General features: G+C 36.9%; 1 protein-coding gene across 1 annotated transcript in view; it reads left to right on the plus strand.

Moving 5' to 3' along the window:
• The window catches only part of ADAMTS19 (ADAM metallopeptidase with thrombospondin type 1 motif 19), a 150,584-nt gene that overhangs the window by 115,657 nt on the left and 15,716 nt on the right, over window positions 1-19,211 (plus strand). The window contains exons 17-21 of the mRNA XM_040580813.1: window positions 1,539-1,696; window positions 2,507-2,660; window positions 5,564-5,699; window positions 8,024-8,228; window positions 10,165-10,317. Coding sequence (XP_040436747.1) covers window positions 1,539-1,696; window positions 2,507-2,660; window positions 5,564-5,699; window positions 8,024-8,228; window positions 10,165-10,317 — 806 coding nt within the window. The remainder of the gene's footprint in view (window positions 1-1,538; window positions 1,697-2,506; window positions 2,661-5,563; window positions 5,700-8,023; window positions 8,229-10,164; window positions 10,318-19,211) is intronic.

Below are 19,211 nucleotides of genomic sequence, written 5' to 3' on the forward strand. Positions count from 1 at the left end.
ATTTTAGGCTTGAGGATACCCTTTCTTGGTTTAACCCCTGTGGCTCAAGTGAGGTATTAGAAAGCAGGAAATGCGAGACCAGGCATATTTCTGTGTTCTGGGGCTGGGATTCTAGTCCCCTGCATGTCTGCGTGCTGTGGCACACACATTCATTTTAAAGACAAGACAAAATGATGCAAGGCCCGCTGCTCTCCAGGGAGAGGATGCTGCTCCATCTGAGCAGCATGACCCAACTGGACCTCAGCGCTTTCGAGTACATTTGTTTTGTTTCTCCACTGGGAAGAGGATCAGCCCCTACAGTTTAAACAATGCATAGAACTTAATAACCATTAATAATAGAATGTTTAAACCTAAAATACCGATTTTTAAATCTTGTAAAATTACTGGTTATTTTTAGTACAGGGCTGTTCTACAGCATTAATATATTTTATAGCCTTAACATTTATTACACAGCGCTGCAGTGGTAGACATCAGTGGTGTCTTACGCAACTGGGTTTCTGCCAGTCCATAGACGTGTTGCCATTGTTTCCCATAGAAACAAAACATAACAGTATAAATATGAATAGGAGAGAAGATGATTACAGGAGTGACTCACATTAACTTACAACTTTAAAAAAGACATTTTGGACAAAGCTTAAACTGTTGAGGTTCTCTTACAACAGTCTGATGCCAAACATGCAATTTCAATGATGAGGAATGTGTAAAACTTCTTGTCCAGAAGGTGACTTCAAGGATATTCTACTTCACATGATTATTTAGATTTGATCAAATCACTGATTTGAACAAAATAAAATAAAGTAAAATAAAATTCCAAATTCTTCACAGAAAAATCTTTTACGTTTACTGTATTAAACTAAATGTAAAATCCTGTGTCCCAATGAATGAGATATATTATACTTGATTTGATGATACATTTGAATATAAATTAGGTGAACAAGAGGAATGATTTAGCTAAAAAGAACAAGCTTTTCATGTTTGTTAGAAGCATCAAATTATATGGTGAAAGTCTGTAAAATAAGCGTTTAAATAGGATGAAAGTAGTATTGTCACATTCTAAGGTAGAGAAAAAGACAAATTCTAGGGGAAAGAATTCAGAACTAGATTATTTTTATTTTTTTTTAAGTTTTACCCTAAATCCACAAATCTTCAAGATTGTCTTCTGAAAATTGTGTTTCCCATGCCTTTATGGATTATAGAAATGACCACCCTGGGAATAGAGAAGGTTTCCTTTGCCTTAAATTAATTCAGTGATCAAATTATGAATTACACTGGGGCCTGTCAGACTCTTCACACATTAAAACACTGATGTTAACTTCAAGTAACATTAAACACACATGTTTTTCTCCAAGCCTTCCTTCCAGAAAGTGTTTCTGAAGCATGTTCCAACTGAAGTTTATGTGTAGTAGGATCCATAAATATCTTTGCAAATGGTCAGGTGATTTCATCTTGTTAAATTATCCAAACAGGAAGTGAAAGGAGGCCCAAATCACTACTGAACAGACACCTTTTATATTGGACTTTTTTCATATATTTTGCAGCTCTTCGAGATGCTGGAAAACAGTCAATCAATAGTGACTGGAAGATAGAGCATTCAGGAACATTCAATATTGCTGGGACCACTGTCCATTATGTTCGGAGAGGTCTCTGGGAGAAAATATCAGCCAAAGGTCCCACAACATCACCTTTACATTTACTGGTAATACAATATGGATTGGGTTTTTTTACCTGATTGCTATCACATAGCATGGTAACTGATTTATTTTTTCCAAGCTCCTGAAAATGAGATCTGTGTAAGGTATACCCGTTTTTAAATCCAGAAGAATCTATACACCTGCTTGTGTATGTATAAATCTGTCAGCCCACTTCTAAAAAAAATGCACTGAAATCCAAGAAAAATCTTTATGTTGTTGAGGCAGGATGGAAGGTCTCAGCATTCCTACAAATCGGATAAAAAGTTGATGTGCCACTTAAGGAGAGATTCAAATTAATGTTGCACAGCATCACCATTTCAGGATTGCAGTTGCCAAGTTCTCCAGGAAGAAGTAGAGTTCTGATGCATTTCAGTGTAGAGGAGTAAAAATTGATAGCCACCAGAAAGAAGGAAGGAGAGATGATGGGGAAGTACTTCACAATTCAAAATCCTTCAAATGCAAGAAGTTGCGTGGTATATCTAAAATAATTTTAAACCTGATGCATCTAGGAAAGACCACCTCTATTTAAGAGCATTGAAATCACAGGACATAATCATCTTCTATAGTTCTGGTGAATTTTGTTTCCTTGTTTCCCAAGGACAGCTTTTCGACCTGTATGTTAAGTGAAATATTTTTTTCTCATTATCTTGATTTGGATACTGTCACTAAGTTCTTCTACAAACCCATTAGGAGGGTTGAAAGGTTATAGAGCATTAATTCATTCTGTCATGCTTTTCAAGATTATCTCCTCACAGTTCAGAGTGTTCCACAGTTTCTGTGTACATAGGTAGGTTTTCCTTCTCTGTATATTGCAGGTGCTGCTCTTCCATGACCAGAGCTATGGTCTACACTATGAGTACACAATTCCACTGGATCCTCTTCCTGAGAATCAGAGCTCCAAAGTACCAGAGCCTCTTTTCATGTGGACACATTCTGGCTGGGAGGACTGTGATGCTGTATGTGGAGGAGGTAAAATAAAAGTGTACAAATATGCACACACATTTTAAAAATGTATTTGTATATACAATATGCATGTATACATGTGTATACAATATGCATATATATGTGTATATGGTCTATGTGGGTTTACATATATATATCTGTTACACATGATGTATTAATATTTAAGACTGATGGTCAGTGTTGCATATTTAAAAGTAATATTCTCATAGTGGCTTGTGTGATTTCATAGAATGATGGACATACTTCAGTCTCATGCTTCCTGATTATATTAACAGAATAGTGATAACTCTAGGAAAATTTTCAAAATAAATAAACAGAAAAAGATGGTAGTGAAGGAACAAAATCTAAATTAGCAAAGCAAATTCAGGACACAGTTTCCAAGAAGAAATGCAAGTGCAAAAGCTAGAACACGAATATAAAGTTCATATGCATTCCACTTTGCATTTGGAACTATTGAAGATAAATTATCTGTAAAACACATTTCAAACTACAGAAAATCTGAACCCCAGTCTCAGATCAAATATGTACAGTTAGTAACATGAGTTGAGGATGATCCAGAAACATATGGAACAGATATTACAACAGCAGATATTAGTATGGTGATGTGATATTTTTCCTAAGTTTAAGTTTATAAACCATAAAAAATGTGAAATTTCAAGAACAAAATATGACTATGAAAACAAACACTGAAACAGGAAGAGTACTGCTGTAACAAAATCCTTTAGAACTGTTGTTTAGAAGATAGTTGTTCAAATAGATAATGACACTAAAAAACACTTCAGAGTTTTTTTTAATGAACACAATCTATAGAGCTGTTCATATCTTGTGCAATTAATCAGACTCACACTACAAATACTATATTGATTTCTGATACCTGTATTTCCTGCTTACAACCTTAACAGTCCTGGTTGCCCTGATCAGCAGTCCCAAAAGCTGCAGTGCACCTTGTGATTGAATAAGGCCTGGAAGCACTTCACTTTCTCATAACAGCAGCATAAGGAACACAGTGTTCTAACTCCTTTTACTCTGTGAACAATCCTGGTGTCATGACAGAATACTGTAGTTTCCATAAACATGCTTTTTGTGGTTTGGTAAGAAGGCTTCTTCCCTGAAGGTATTTTGTTACGTGGTGTTGGTAGCATCCTCTGTTTCTTAGTAGTGCATTCCTATTCACTTGGCATATTCATGCTTTTCACAGTTTCCTGAAGTATTTTTAGGATAATAATAATGCTACCACAATCTCTCATTATTGCCCCAAATATTTCTAAAGTTACCTATCATCTGGAGAAGTCTCAAAAAGCAGTATGTCGGTAATTTGTTCTACATTAATGCTTAAGTAAATATTTAAGTGGTACTGTAATGTTTATTTATCATATTTTTCTGTTGTAACTGGCCTTCATTTTATGTTATTGTCTGAAATAGCTGACTTAATACAAAGTTCCATAAAAGGTATTTTTACTGCAAATATTCTGAAATATAAGTGACTTTTCTTGCTTTAGACAACACCATTTTAACTGTTCTTTTAGTTCTTGGCTTAAATATGAAGCAGTAATGAAATTAAAATGCTGCAGCTTGTACCCTGTGTAAATATTTGTGTTTCAATTTTTAACATCAATGTTTTGATGAATTTGATTAAAGGATATAAAAAATGTTGGCAGTTTTGCTTAAATGCTTAAAGTTAATGTCAGGAGGAAGCTATTGATGGAGCCATATGGTATCGTGTATGTTTATGTATGTAACTAGTCTGTGACCTTCTGTGTTGCAGGAAAGCTTCCAGTATGTGGAAGAGAATATGAATACATAGATGTATATGTAAATGCAGAAAGAATTGTCAAACATTTCAAATGCTGCATATTTTAGATTAGTTGCATGTGCTGTTACATACACAAGCGCCGTGTAAAATGCCAGCTACATTACATTGCATACATGTAATGAGCATTTATAACTGAACTGCTCCCCCCGCAGGCATTTTTCCAACCACGGGTGAACATTGCATGCTTGTCTGCACTGCACTTGCACACACCCTCTTTGTAGGTAAACTTCCAGATAGAAACAGCGTTAAAGCATAACCCTAGGAACAAATGGTTATGAACCTGGTTTCTGCTATTTGAAGTCTTTAATTCAAGGATTGCTGATTTTCTAAAAGTTAGGTACCAGTCTAATTACAAGTTACGGCTTTGGTAGGTACTACGTTGAATTATGATTTCTAATGCTTCCAGCTTCAAGACACACCAGTCTCCAACCCACCCACCCATCAGGGCAAGTTTTCTGTACAGAACATGCACTAGGTCTCTGCAGGCAGTTCCCAACTCCTTAAAGGATCACCCTGCAGATCAGGTCAGTTATGTGGCCTCTTCAGTTCCTTCAGCTTAGTTCGCTGTTCCAGTGCAGGCTCCTCACTGAAGGTTGCACGTGCTGATTCCCTTTAGCTGAGGGCCAGCCACACCTGCCAGTATACTGCTGAACCAGGCAGAACTACTAAGCTCAAGCAAGATGGAGAAGCAAGACTTGTCGTTCCTTTCTTTTTTTATGTAATAATTAACAACCACACATTTCTATGCAATTTTTCTGCAAACTTTTCTCAACACTAGGGCCTCAGTGGCTGAGAAAGAAAAGCAATTATTCCAGTAAGACTAAGGTTTAGCCTATGAATAGTTATGAGAATAAAGCAGCATAACTCTGTTGACAGTGGTGTGTAAAGAATGGATTAGAAAACTCACATTGTTCCCTTCAAACTTTAATATCTCTCTTAGGCTGCCTGCTGGCTTTGATTTTCTTGTATGGGTTTTACAGTTCTTTTAGCCAAACTGTACACAAAATAGCTGTACCTGATAGATACCTTTGTCCTTCCTTTTTTAATAAAGTTGCATATTTCTGTTTTCCCCACATACCGGCTTTATTTTTACTAGGTGAAAGAAAGACAACAGTCTCTTGCACAAAGATTATGAACAAGAATATCAGTCTTGTGGACAACAAGAAATGCAAATATTTAACAAAACCTGAACCACAGATCCGCAAGTGCAATGAGCAGCCATGCCAGACCAGGTAATAGTGATTTGGTCAAATTAAACTTTAATAGCTAGATGTACAAATCTTAGGAGCTAAGAGAGGTGACTGCCTCTGGCAATGAATGTGCAGTAAATACATATATCCAAAAAGGTTAGAATGCAAAATGCAGGGAAAACAGAAACACTGGCTATTGTTTCTCCTGACTTTTAATTAAAGAGAACCCTTACACACCAAGACTAAATCAATTCTTACTCGATACAGCAGCTCATTATTTTCCTTAGAAGGTGTTCTTACAGACTGATATGTACTATGAGATTGATATTTCAATACTATTAATATAGATTTTAATTAATGATAAATTTTAGTGTTTTGTTCAGTCAAGGCTTTGCTCCTTGAAAACCTTTTAGTAAGCTCTGAGTACAATAAAAATAAATAAATAAATAAATAAATGAAAACAATTGGGTTTTCTACATTGATGCAACTTGAAGTATAGAGAGCCTTCCCCTTGCTCCTCTCCTCCGTCTCCCCCCTCCTTTTGTATATGTATCAATAGGCAGAACTACCCTCTGATGGTGGAATGGTGGCAGAAGCAGGAGTAGGTTTTTTTCTCTGAATTTTACCCCAGGAGGCATCTGCAGCTTGCAGCCTGTGCCCTCAAAGCCCGCCCCATTTGGTGTCCCTGCAGCTGAGCTGGCACCCTGCTTCTTGCACCAGCTGGCCAGGCTGGCACACTGACAGGAGTTTGCCATCCTATTTCCATATGGCAGCTAAGAATTATGACTAAGGAAGTCCCCAAGTATTGTGTGGACTTGGTTGAAGTATCTGCCACCTTTCAAGGGAGGCAAGAGCAGCTAGCAATAGCTGGCTAGCATCCCTGGGAGTAAGCACTGAGATAGGTCTGCTGTGGTCATCTGGAGGAGATGTAGGTGGTATTTTTAAAGAAAACAATGCAAAGTAAATAAAATGTAAATACTGTTGAAGAAAGTATTTAAAATGAGCCAGAAGACTTAGCTTTCTCAGAAAGGAAGAAATACTAAAATTGATAAAATGCAAGGTATGATACATTTTCAGCAAGACCAAGCCATAGAGGTTTGGAGTTCCACAGAGTAGGGCATTGCACTTTGAAGGGTTTATTTGTATCTCATTATGCACGTACTTGAGCAGTTCTCTATTTTACTTTATTAACATCACTGTGCACTTAAAGGTTAGAAATGGAATAGTCTGATCTTTTTCTGTGTCATTGTCAACTATAAATTTTTAATGTTCTGTACTTTTTCCAGCTTATTAAATGAAACATTTTAAATGTAGCTAACTACTACTCAGAGTTGCTGTGCTGAGAAATGTGGAAAAATATAATGAGTATTACAAAACAAAAATTGTTAGCTTTCAACAGAAATGTAACTAAAGCATATGCTTGCATCACTATTTGTTTGTTCTTGGCACTTGGAGAAGCATCCTTAACTATAATGCATTATCTTGAAAGGCTGTGATTTGCAAATTGAGGCTCTGGACTGATAATTAAAAAAAAAAAAAAAAAAAAAAAACAAAAACCAAAAACCAAAAAACCAACCTTAAAATATTTTTGTACAGCAAAAATGTGGCAGAAGGTTGGAACAAATTTGTTAAATCTGTTTCCTAAAAACTCTACCTTGCGATCTAAGTCTCCAGGGATACACTTGTGTACTGCATCAGTGGCAGAGCTTAAAATCCCTTTTTAAGTGCCCTTAAAAATCGTCATCTGGAGCTACAGACCGTTTGAGGAAAATTATATTCTTGAACAATTGCTCTCCAGGTATGCAGGCTCTTCCAAGCTGCATCAGCCTTCCTTGCTGCTGTGATTTGTGTGTGTGCTGTGCTGTGATGCACAGAACCCGAGTTAAGACTGACCCTGAAGAACATGAAAGTGCTTGAGCCCTTATACTTCCTCCAGAGCAATAAGTCTTTCGCATGGGAGTGATTCTGTCATATAACAGTATTTTCGAAGAATTCTGGACTTTACATGCATGGCATGCACTTGACATACAGTCATATAGATAGAGAAGGACAGGCTGATGAGTGATCTGTTATCTTTAAAATGTATGTGTATTTTGGAGCTTTTCTAATTGGAATTATAATGAAAGGAGAGTACTCTGAACACATAGGGATAATAGGCCGGGGAATGAAATTATATGAACATCTTATTAAATGTAAGATATGTTAGATTAATAAATAGTCCATTAACAAAGGGAATTTAAAAGGAGACAGAAAGATACTCAAATATTACTTGGGAGTGTGTACTGGTAAGCAAGAGAGTAAGATGATGTGTTGGTACTTTTCCCTTCCTGTTTTCTTGTTACGGCATTGCCTGCATTTCTTTGCAGATGGATGATGACAGAATGGACTCCATGTTCAAGGACATGTGGTAAAGGGACCCAGAACAGACAAGTAGCCTGCACGCAGCAGCTCAGAAATGGGACCCTGATCAGAGCTAGGGAGAGGGATTGCCTTGGACCAAAGCCCACTTCTGCACAGCGCTGCGAAGGCCAGGACTGCATGACTGTGTGGGAGGCGGGAGTCTGGTCTGAGGTGCTGCATTTATTTATACAAATAGTCCACAGTGATTATTTATGTGTTACTATTTTCTGGGAATATGATTTTTTTCAGCAGCAAGTGGCACAGCTCAGCCTGCTGATTTTCACGGTCCTTATGCAATGATTTGGCAAAGGGGTCAGGGGCTGGGAAGACCAGCCATATAAAGCTACTACATTTTACCTAGTTAATGTCCTGAAAAAAGTTTATTTTGACCAGTTTTCAAGCACGTATAATCTTGACTGTAGTAGTGGGTAACTAGGGGTAAATGGAATTAAGGCCATCGCTTATCAACTGCCAGACCTTGGGTTCAGAGTGGGAATATCTTTGACATACCTTTGTACCAAGGCATGTTGATCAGCAGATGGTTGCTCTGCCCTTCTGCTTCAGAGAGGCTATAAGGGGAGCTGCTTGCAAAGGAGAATGTTTTCTTCCCTTCCTCTCTTTTCTCACTCCTTCATCTTTATCCAAGAACAGCATAAGCAGTGGGAAAAAGGGCTTGCAAATAACACGATTTTGCATGCATTGCATCCTGAAGCATTGCTGTGTAATGTAATTATTATGCAAGCAGCTTTATTAATTTCAGATCTTTTAATGTCCATGTCCATTCGGCTTTCTTCCTCTAAAAAGCTATACTGCTTCTAAAAGTAATTGACTGTGGAGGAAGAAGACTGTTGTTATCGCTGCCATCTGGACAAGCTGAAGGGGTTATTTGGAGCTTCTTTCTGCACTGGAAGAGCAAAATCAATTCTGATTGTCTGCTGTACCAGAAACTGTGCTATAGGTCCCTCTGGGTTCAAAATACAAATTGTAGCTTCTAAATCTGGGCGCAGTCCCTCCTTTGGGCTCCTTTGCTCAGCAGCACCCCTTGATCCTCAAGCAAGGAAGAGCTAAGACATAGGGAATGTTTTCAAAGATGGAAAGCAGATGCTAATGTAAAGAGATACAAGAGAAGTAAATGGCAGCAGTTTCTGGTTTGGTACCAAAGGTTTAGAATGTGAGGGCTCATTGTGAGAAGAATGGTACTCACTTACAGAGGTGCAAGAAATAAACCCAGATTGTTTAGTTGGTTTGTTTTACTTGAGAGATGAGAAATAAGTGAGCATGTTTTTATTGGAAGTAGTAAATATATTTTGAAAAGTGAAGTGTTTCCCATGACCATTCGTACTATCACCATTATATTGGAAGCTAACCATTACTGCTTCCTGCAGTTATAATCAGCTTGGCAAAGGAGAGTTTTGATCTGCAAGCAGTGGGATGATCAAAAGCAGTGACAATGTTTTGAGAAGGAAATGGCATAATTTTTGGCAGTATAAATGGGAATGGTGGAAAAAAACCCCAAAAAACATAGATTAAAACTCTGAGTGACTTGATGAGAGTTTTCACATGCTGTTATGTGCAGTGACTTTGAATTCTCAAATCAGTCTGGAATCTTGCATAGTTTTAGAATATTTACTTTTCCATTTTAACTTTTTTCCCTCCCAGAAAATGTCTATTACAACACCAGCAGAGTTTTCCTGAAGTTGCTTCATACCTTATTCTTATGAACATTATTTAGATTTCTTTCATATTTCTTTTAATTCTTAGAACAAAGATCGCCTGCTATTTTCAGTATAACATTTTGCACTTACTTAGTCATAACTTCTCAGATGTTTTCTTATCCAAAAGCCTAGTTTTTCCTTAAGCAAATAATTTTTGATCCAATTATATATTTTTAGCTGAAAATGCAACAATTATCATTCTGCCCCATAAGGAATTTTTGTTCATTTATAAGTTTTTAACAAGTCCAGTGTCAATGCAATTGAAGATTGGAAGTCAGGAAATCACTGAAGTCTCGAAACATTTATGTTAGCTTGGCAGAGGTGAGTAGAAGTGGATAAAATGGGGTAACTATGACTTCTGTAGAAACCTGAAAAACATCTTTTTCCAACAGTGCTCTGTAAAATGTGGTAAGGGAGTACGTCATCGGACTGTGAGGTGCACCAATCCCCGCAAGAAATGTGTTTTGTCCACAAGACCTAAAGAAGCAGAGGACTGTGAGGACTATTCCAAATGCTACATCTGGAGAATGGGAGACTGGTCTAAGGTGAGGCATCCTTCATACTTGTGCCCCACAGCATAATACATTTTGCAAGCTGAATTCTTTGTAAGAATTGCTTTTGTCAGAAGCGTAGGAGACTCCTAGCTAAGGGAACAGTAAAGCTAAAAAAACCCAACTTGAAACATGTAGCGACACAGAGACCACAGTATAGATAAGTATCAAAATATGAAGGAAGCATGAGGTGAATCTTCAATATCATGCAAATCTGGTATAAATTTACTGTTGTCAATAGACAGGCAAACAACTCCAGAAACTGCATCTCACTCCAACCTCACAGTCTGCACATTTCTTTAATTTGTGTTTGCACATTTTATTTGTGTTTCCAATAAGTTCAAAGGAAGTGCCTTTAGCCTGTGAAATTTTCACATAGACCATTTAATATCTAGGAAGCATCTATTACTGTCTATGCTGAACACTCCACATAACTGTCAGTACATTATTTCTTTGGCATATGGGTTTTGTTTTCAGTGAGTTACATAAACATAGGCCAAACTCTAACAGAAAATATTGGTAAGATCCATGATCACATATGTTATTGGACTGGCATCCTGAACATTTGCTACAGTTTTGAATACCCAAAACACGCTGAAATTGACCTTTGTCAAGGTTTTCTCTTGCCATATCACAGATCACACTTTAGCAGAAAGGCTGAAATCTTCCCTCCCTGCCCCCCACCCCCACCCCCCGCCTTGCTTTTCTTCATAACTTTGCACACAACACCTCTGCTTTCAGTGCCTAATGTTATTGCAGCAGGTTTTAACTTGCTTGTATGGAGAAGTATTTAATGTATTTTTAGTTGTCTTTCATGTGATGTAACAGCTGGAAACAAGGACTAAAGCCAGCAGTGTATGACTAGCCAGCCTTCCAAGAATTAGCTGCAAGTACTCTGTGGGCAACTAGTGTTTCACAGAATTCTGCCTGGGAGCTCCCATTTTCTGCTGATGGGGTACAAATTGTCACTATCGCATAACTTTATTTCATTTTCTTTACTTTTTTCACATGTAAGGATAAAGGATAGTGCCAAATTATTTTTATTTATATATATATAGTGGAGATAATTTAAAATATTTGGAAATATTTTGGGTCAGCCTCACAAAAACTAGGAGATAACCGCCCTACCTTAGTTACTTCAAAAGCGCAAACCATTAATTTTTAAACAGAAGCAACTAACCTTCACTAGCAGGGTTACTATTACAAGAAGATGTGTTTGGCAATTAACTTTGCTGTTTGCATTTCCATACCACAGAACTGCAGTAAAAACCTGCATCATTTAGCACTAACACCAGCAGGGAGTAGACTATGAAGAAAGGACCATCTGCTTTCTTAGTTGAAGCAGTCAAAGCTGGTTGCTGAGGCTATGTGGGGCTGCTCGATACAGTTACACTGTGTTCCCAGTGCCCTCTGTAGAAAAGAGCTTTACTCCCTAATTCACTACTTTTCACAAACATCCACATCATAAATGAATGTACAAGAACTTACTTCTTCCTGTTTAAAAATTTACTGACATCTTGTATGTTCTGCTTTCCTTCCACAATCAAAGCTGTAACACAGGCTCCTAAATTGTACTTTAAACTTAGAAATTAGGAGATGAGGAAATATTTTATATGGAATTGACGAAACTTTTTGCAGCTAACATACAGCCTGACTGTGACTTGTGCAGTTGAGATTTTCCAATATTTATACCAAAAAGTAGGTACTTTAATTTCTCTACAGAGACGTGAATTCAATTTAAAATATACTTGGATTTCCTTTTTTTATCCCTGTTACTATTCCGTTCCACTGCTAGAGTACATAGCAACGTGAAGTCATGGCATACATGTTAATATGTCTGCAATGGGGGAAACAAATGGAAAGCTCAGATAAATGTTAATCTTTGCTCACTGTTTGTTTCTAACTCAGAAGTTCAGTGCAGCCTTCTGCATTCACTGTTTTTACTCTTTAGGATTGTTCTTGACATTGACAGAAGGCTGCTCCTTTGAGCAGATCCAAGTTCCTCTAAGCTAATGCCAAGACTTGGCTTGAAAAACTTAAATGACGTTTCTCACACATTGAAACAAGAGGCTTAATGTGATCCTTATTGGCTTTGCTGCTCCCCTTGAACTCCTAAGGCATAATTTTAAATGAAGCTTAAATTGCACTATTACTGAAAATATAACATTAGTAATAATCATAGTAGTGCTGTAATGGAGTTAATTTGTTTTAGATATACAGTCACATAGGGATCCAATAATTTTTCAGCTCAATGTTTTAGCAATAATACAAGATTAAAGAACATTTGACCAAAATTGCAAGCTCCAATAGGTCAATAAACACATCAATCCTTCTAAAACTCTTACTTAATCTAAAAGTATGCTGTATAACCTGTATGCAACATTAAACTCCTTAATATTTCTTAAGTCAGCAAGGTGAATCAATATGCTGAACATTGCTGTTTCTAACATAAGTTGGGTTCTGTGGCTGCCCTTGTGAGGAAAATGAGTGTGATAAGAAAGTAAAGAATAAAGGCTCAAACTGAGCTTCTGAAGCCAGCATCTAGCAACATTACCAAATACATTGTCTTTTCTCAGTGAATACTATTCTTGGAATACCATACTTAAAAATTTAGAAGTTACCTTCAGATGAGGAAAGCTCATAGCTCATGGCTACTATAGCACCAGTAAGGGTGAGGTGCAGATCAGTCTTAGTATTATCAACATCCTTTACTAAGCTGCTCATTGCTACCCATTTCAAGATTATATGAGGACAGGGTCATGCTCAGAGGTATTCATCATCTAAGGATAAAGAAGTAGGCAGCAGAGAGGTGAAATGAAATGCATACGAACTGCACATTTACACATCTGCCTGGCTTACTAGAGAAGTTCACATCGTTGTAGAAGTCATTCTCCAAAAAAGACTTAAAGGTCAACAGCATATGTGCTCAAAGGGCAGATCTAGGGTACTTTAGTTTATGTAGGAAGCTATGTATAGGGGTTTTTGCTATTATCTAGAATCTTCAGAACACTGGTGGTATAACTGAAGCATGAGAGGAAAGATCAGTTTTGGAAGGGAGAATAATTTGAAGAGTGGGTTTTGAAAATAATAGTTAAAATAATGATTAAAAGCTTAAGTTTGATATGATAATATACCAGAAACTTTTGAAGAGATTCAGCAGGGGCTAATAGGATCAAAATACTGGACAATGGAGTAGAATTTAGGAGCAACCATTTGTATAATGAAGAAATATGGAGTGTGTGTAGAGGAGACTAGGGAAGATAATATGGTATATGTCCAGCTATGGTAGCTGGAAAGAGGACAACAGAAACTAAAGAAGCAACAGAAGCAGAATTTCTAAATAGTATCTACTTGTTAGACCAGAGATGCAGAGAAGTCAAACACAGAGCCTAGGATAATGGTCCCAATGGTTGGCATGGAGTTCGCTTCGTCTATACCCTGAAGAAACAAAAGCTGCTCATTTTTTTTTCCAGTGAGTCTGAAAGGACATCTGAAGCAACTACTTGGATTTTACACCAATGAGTGTATTCTTTTACACTTGGATTTTACACCAATGAGAGAATTCTTGGCCTATTCCAGATTATTTATTTAAGACAGTACATACAGTGCCCTCTAGAAAGTTTGTTTGTGTACAGGGGGAAAGTCAAGTCTCCAGCTGCTGGAGGGAGACAGGGTGAACCCAAGAGGTCACAGAGAAATCTCCTGAGTGCTACAAAAAGCAGCTGTCAGTAATGAGGGTTGCTTCTTTTCTACCCCAATCAAAGAACATGTGAAAATAGAGGGGGGAAAAAAAAAAACTAAATTCTTCTTCTGACAAGTATTCAACAGCATGGGACATTCAACCTTTAAACTGTGTGCTTAAACATTTAAAAGAACCCTAAATTTCCATAGCAAATAGACTCAATTGATTTAATCTCCTTCAATAAAAGAAAAAAAAGTAGAATTTGGATAATATTGATGTTACAATTTTATTGACAAGGTAATTAACCTTGATTTTGTTCTTTGGATCCCCATCCAAAATTTTTAGCACTTTTAGATTCTGGGAACAGAACAGTGCTGGCCATGAGTCAAAGTATGACACTATTAATAGATTTATGGACAAAGAAATAATGGGACTTTTGTGAAATAATAGAAGTCAAAATAATACTGGCATCACATTAATAACTTTTATATTGACTTAATTATACAGTTAGTTTCCAGCAAATGAGGTATGTCTTTGTTTCAGGAATGAAGTATGAGCAAATCGTATGGAAGATGTCAATATAATGAAATGAGAGTGGGGAGATTTTTGCACATTTCTAACCAATCCTGTAATATTAATATCATTTGTTTCAGATAAAGTCTTTTTAGATCAATGTACTGTAGTATTTTGCCTGGAAAAAATGTAGTGTCATGTTAGTTTCTAGAAAAAGAGAACAAGACCACCCTTAATAATAGGCTAAAACACTGTTGAGACTGGAAAGGATTTTAAAAGTAGACATTACCCAATTTGCACAGATACAAAATTACACATAAATGGGAAATTCTGGTATCATTCTTAGATCTGCTGACACATCTTCGCTGGTTTTCTGCTACAAGCCTCTTTAGGGTAAGCAAGGTTTTTGAGAATGCCAAACTGGAAACAAAAGGTAATAATGGGCAGATGTCGTATTGTCTCTTGGCAGTCCTGGGTTATTAGTCGGACCTGATGATCTTAAAGTTCTTCTCCAACCTAAACGATGCTATGATTCTATGAATTGCATTATCTGTAAGTGGGGTTATATTAGAAAAGAATTAAGTTGTGGTACATCAATAGTTTCCATCAGGATTAAGCCATGCTAGGCCCCAAGAACAAACAAGAACAGAAGAGGCTTACAGTTCCTGCTGAAAGATGCTTACAGTCTTACCTGACAAGTGATATGAAAGGGGGAGAACTATATAATCAAATAGACAATGAAAAGGAAAAAAAAAGAATACAAAAATTTAAAATCCACCTAACAGCTGCTCTTTTTTTTCCTATGCGTCCTAGGAGAGGGTCTCGAGCAGAAGGTACAGCCTTTACACATTTGTTTTGAACATTCCCTTCAAGAAGTAAACAAGTGGGTGCCCATAATGACCTTCTCATGGAGTACAAGAGATGGTATAACGCAAAAAAGAAGGGCAACAGATGAGAAAACCCCCAACCCTCATAGCTAGAAGAGTATGCCTGAAAGATGGCAGCATGTAGCAGGGGTGAATACAACCCTATGCTTAAACGGGTCTGTACAGCCACAACCGCATTACATGATGTACATCATGCTGCAGGGTACCATCTGAAAGAGTAGTATGGGCAAAGATGAGATTAATTTACACAGTCACTGTTGTTGTCTGCCTGAGAAAGAAAAGGGTAACATCAGCGATTTCAGCAATTGTATGGAATTGCTTTAAACTGTGCTGATTTTAGTAAGTGGTTTTGAGGGTCGCATGCTGAGATGCATGCTAGAGACAGAAATCAGTAATGAAACGTTTGACTTCTAAGTCACCTTCATAAAGATTAACAGAGGAATTCTAGGAATTTAAAAAAAAAAAAAAAAAAAAAAGAAAACAGATCTGAAATACACCTGAACAAGCTGAGTTTTTCGTAGTAGTAGAAGTAAAAGGATAAAAACTCTGCTAAAATAGGTAAATGAAAACTTTATATTATAAATAAATGACATTTTCTTCCGTGTATGCCAGCAGTATTTCAGAACTAAATATTGTTAGTATTAGTATGCAGGCATAGATTTTGAACCTTTGACCAGCATAACAAATTTTCTGGGTGCTCCTTCCAGCCATATCCTCTGTGCTTCTACCTGCAGCCTGCAACTATAGCTGTAAGTGAAGCAGTCTGGCTGCTATTTGCCTTACCAGTGTTGGGCACTCCTTAAAATTGGCAAGTATGGTTGGTTGGACACTGGCTTACTGGTGTGAGAGTACTACTGGTTTAGTATTGTGTACTACAATATTATATTGTACACTATCATCAAAGGAGACTTTTACTTCTAGTGAAGCAGAATTTACTTCATCAGTTGGCATGATTTTTACAAAAAAATTTCACTATACCATGCAGCCCATTTTATCTGAAGTTGAATAGACTGTAGATATCTGTGCTGTACACATAATCTCCGTTTTGCTGTTTTCTATTGTTGACAACTAACTGTTCCTTTACCTTCTGTAATTACCTTCTGTACTGGCAGCTTGTCTAGCTGAGTATTGAATGGCCAGATTTGGCAATCTGGCATTTTCCAAAAGGATGGATAGATGTGATAGCTATTTTAGTGGTACATTGGACTCAGAGATCCAGGGCATCCACTGCGCTTTGTGATCTAACACCTTTCTTTCCATACAAACAACTGCATTTGAAGAAATTACTCTTCATATAGCCTTACTGAAAAGTGACAATGTGGGTGTGTGGCAGCCTAAATACTGATATTGTCTGTTAGCATTAATGGTCCTTTTCAACTATGATGAAGAGTGTTGTAATCTGGAGTCCAAAATTTGCATATATCAGATTTCCAAAATGCTATTTCATAACAATATTTTTTTAACATTTTAAAAATCATCTTTGACTATCACAATGGAGTAAAAAAAAAATGAATATTTCAAATGGTAAAAATATTTTCTTTTTTACTCTAGAGAGTTACAAAGGTATGCCTTCAGGCAGAAATTTTGGTTAAACTGTTAAGCATCATGGCATTTACTGAATGTCTTCACAAAGAGAAAATCATACATGTGCATTTGTATTGTAACACTAAACTTTGATGCTGGATCTCATTTTTAAAAAGGAGATGGGGATTACCTTCAAAAGGAAACAAGTGAATTAAAAACTGGAAAACTAGAATTAGGAAAGAAAAAAACCCTGCACTTTAGCTACTATTATAGGAAGAAGTACAAGTAGGATGCTTTTGAAATAAGTCATGTGTTTTTACTACAGAGAAGATAGCAGGAACCCACTTGCTTGTGCTAAGACTTGCTCAGAGCTGTCATTCAACATTTGGACATGGTGATCTCTTGGAGCAAACAAGGCCAGGTGAAGGAGAAAAAGTTCACACTTAGCAGGAGATGTGTCATGCAGCTATAAAGGCAGAAGTCACAAAGGACAGGAGCAGCAGCTTCCCATCAGCTCCTTTGCCACTACTGTTGTCTTCCAAGCCATTCTAGCACAGTCTAGATTAGGCCAAATACCAATTCCCAAACTTTTGTGGTTGTGAGCCTTATAGTGCCAGGACAGGCATTAGTGTTGCAGGGGACTTAATGCACACATATGCATATAAACATAGATTTAAATAAATAAAAGCATTCTTGGGAATTTCTGGATTGAAGTAATGTCCTATATCCAGGACTTCACTGTGTGCTTTCCCAGAAATTACTACCGATTTTTGTTGAAGGCTACTGGGATCTTTGAACAAGGAGTCTCCTGGAAGGCTGATGCATGATTCAGCAGGTAGATAAATGGTACTTTACCAGTAAAAATATATACTTCTACACTCTAGTACACAACCATTACAATGCAGAACTTTATAGCATAACTAGCAGGATGTGTATCCCAGACTATTCTGAATGAGGAAGAGTAGTAACACTGATCATCCCTTCAGTGTCCTTGTGCTGACACTAGTTCTTTCTCAGTCAGGCTCTGTCTAAAAAGATTATTCTCAACCAAATTTTGTAAGATAGGGACCACACTGTCTGTCAGAATTTCAGTGTCCCAGGGAGCTACGCTGAATTTATGTGCAAAAAATACCATCACATAACATCACAAGTAAGTAAGAAAGGAGCTAGTGGAATTGCAAGTAACGTTGGATGGTAAAGGAGAGGGAAAACACAAACAAGAGCAGCAACTTCTGGTTTATCTTCTCAGAATTTCACTTAAATGAAGTGAATACGTTGCGTATATACAGCCCATTCTGCTTAAGGATCTCCAGTCTCTTTACAATAACTGATGTATGTACCTGAGTCCACATTATAAGACCACCTCAATATATAAACTGGAGAACACTGCAGTTTGTCTGAGTTTTCATGGCTGGTCCCACAGTTTGGAGACCAGTCCCCTGACATTTTGACATACATTTTTCTATCTAAGCATAGACTTTTACTGCATGTTCATTAATTTCTGTCTTAATGTTCTTTCTTGCTTTTGCTTAGTGATATACATTGAGCAAATCATTTCATCAGTCTGTTCATGACAAGGCCTAGATTTGTTCTCTGATAGCTGACAAGTCATTCCAAATCTGTCAGTGTGTGCAGGAAAATTCATTTCAGTTCAGCGCTTAGAGTCAGTCCAGTAAACGTTCTTTTGCCTGCTGTATCTTTATCTCTAATCTCATTGCTCTCTCTTTCCAAATGTTTTCCTCAACATCTCTGACTGTATCATCCGACAACATGTAACTAATTTAGCTGGTTTGCTTGGGTTCTGTTAGAATTTATGTAATCCTCCTGCTCTTGTGGGATCTAATTCATTTTTGTGTGTTGGAAAACTTTTTTCTTTCATGCATTTTTTTATCCTGTCTTTCATGAAGTTAATGTAGATAATACTGCTTCAGGTGTTCATTCTTGCAATAAACTTGATCTTCTATGAAGTCCTCATTTTGTCACAAAAGTATTTATTGTTATTTTTTCTTATTTTGTTTTAATCATTATTTTCACTTGTTACTGTTTTCTAATAGTTTGTAACTAGTTACAAGCTGAAAATACTTCAAAAATGTAATTAAGTAATTCTTGAAAGTTTCTTTTGAAATAATTGTTTCAAATTAAAGCCTGTGATTTCCGACTGGCAAGTCAGAATCAGTGTAGCTACTTAACATTATTCATTTACCATTTTCAAAGAATTAAAGGCAATATAATGTCTTTCAAAATACTGTAAGAAAGATTTACTTTCCTGCTTTATCTGTGCT

The sequence above is a fragment of the Falco naumanni genome, chromosome Z (assembly GCF_017639655.2).
Source record: "Falco naumanni isolate bFalNau1 chromosome Z, bFalNau1.pat, whole genome shotgun sequence".
Classification (NCBI taxonomy): Eukaryota; Metazoa; Chordata; class Aves; order Falconiformes; family Falconidae; genus Falco; species Falco naumanni.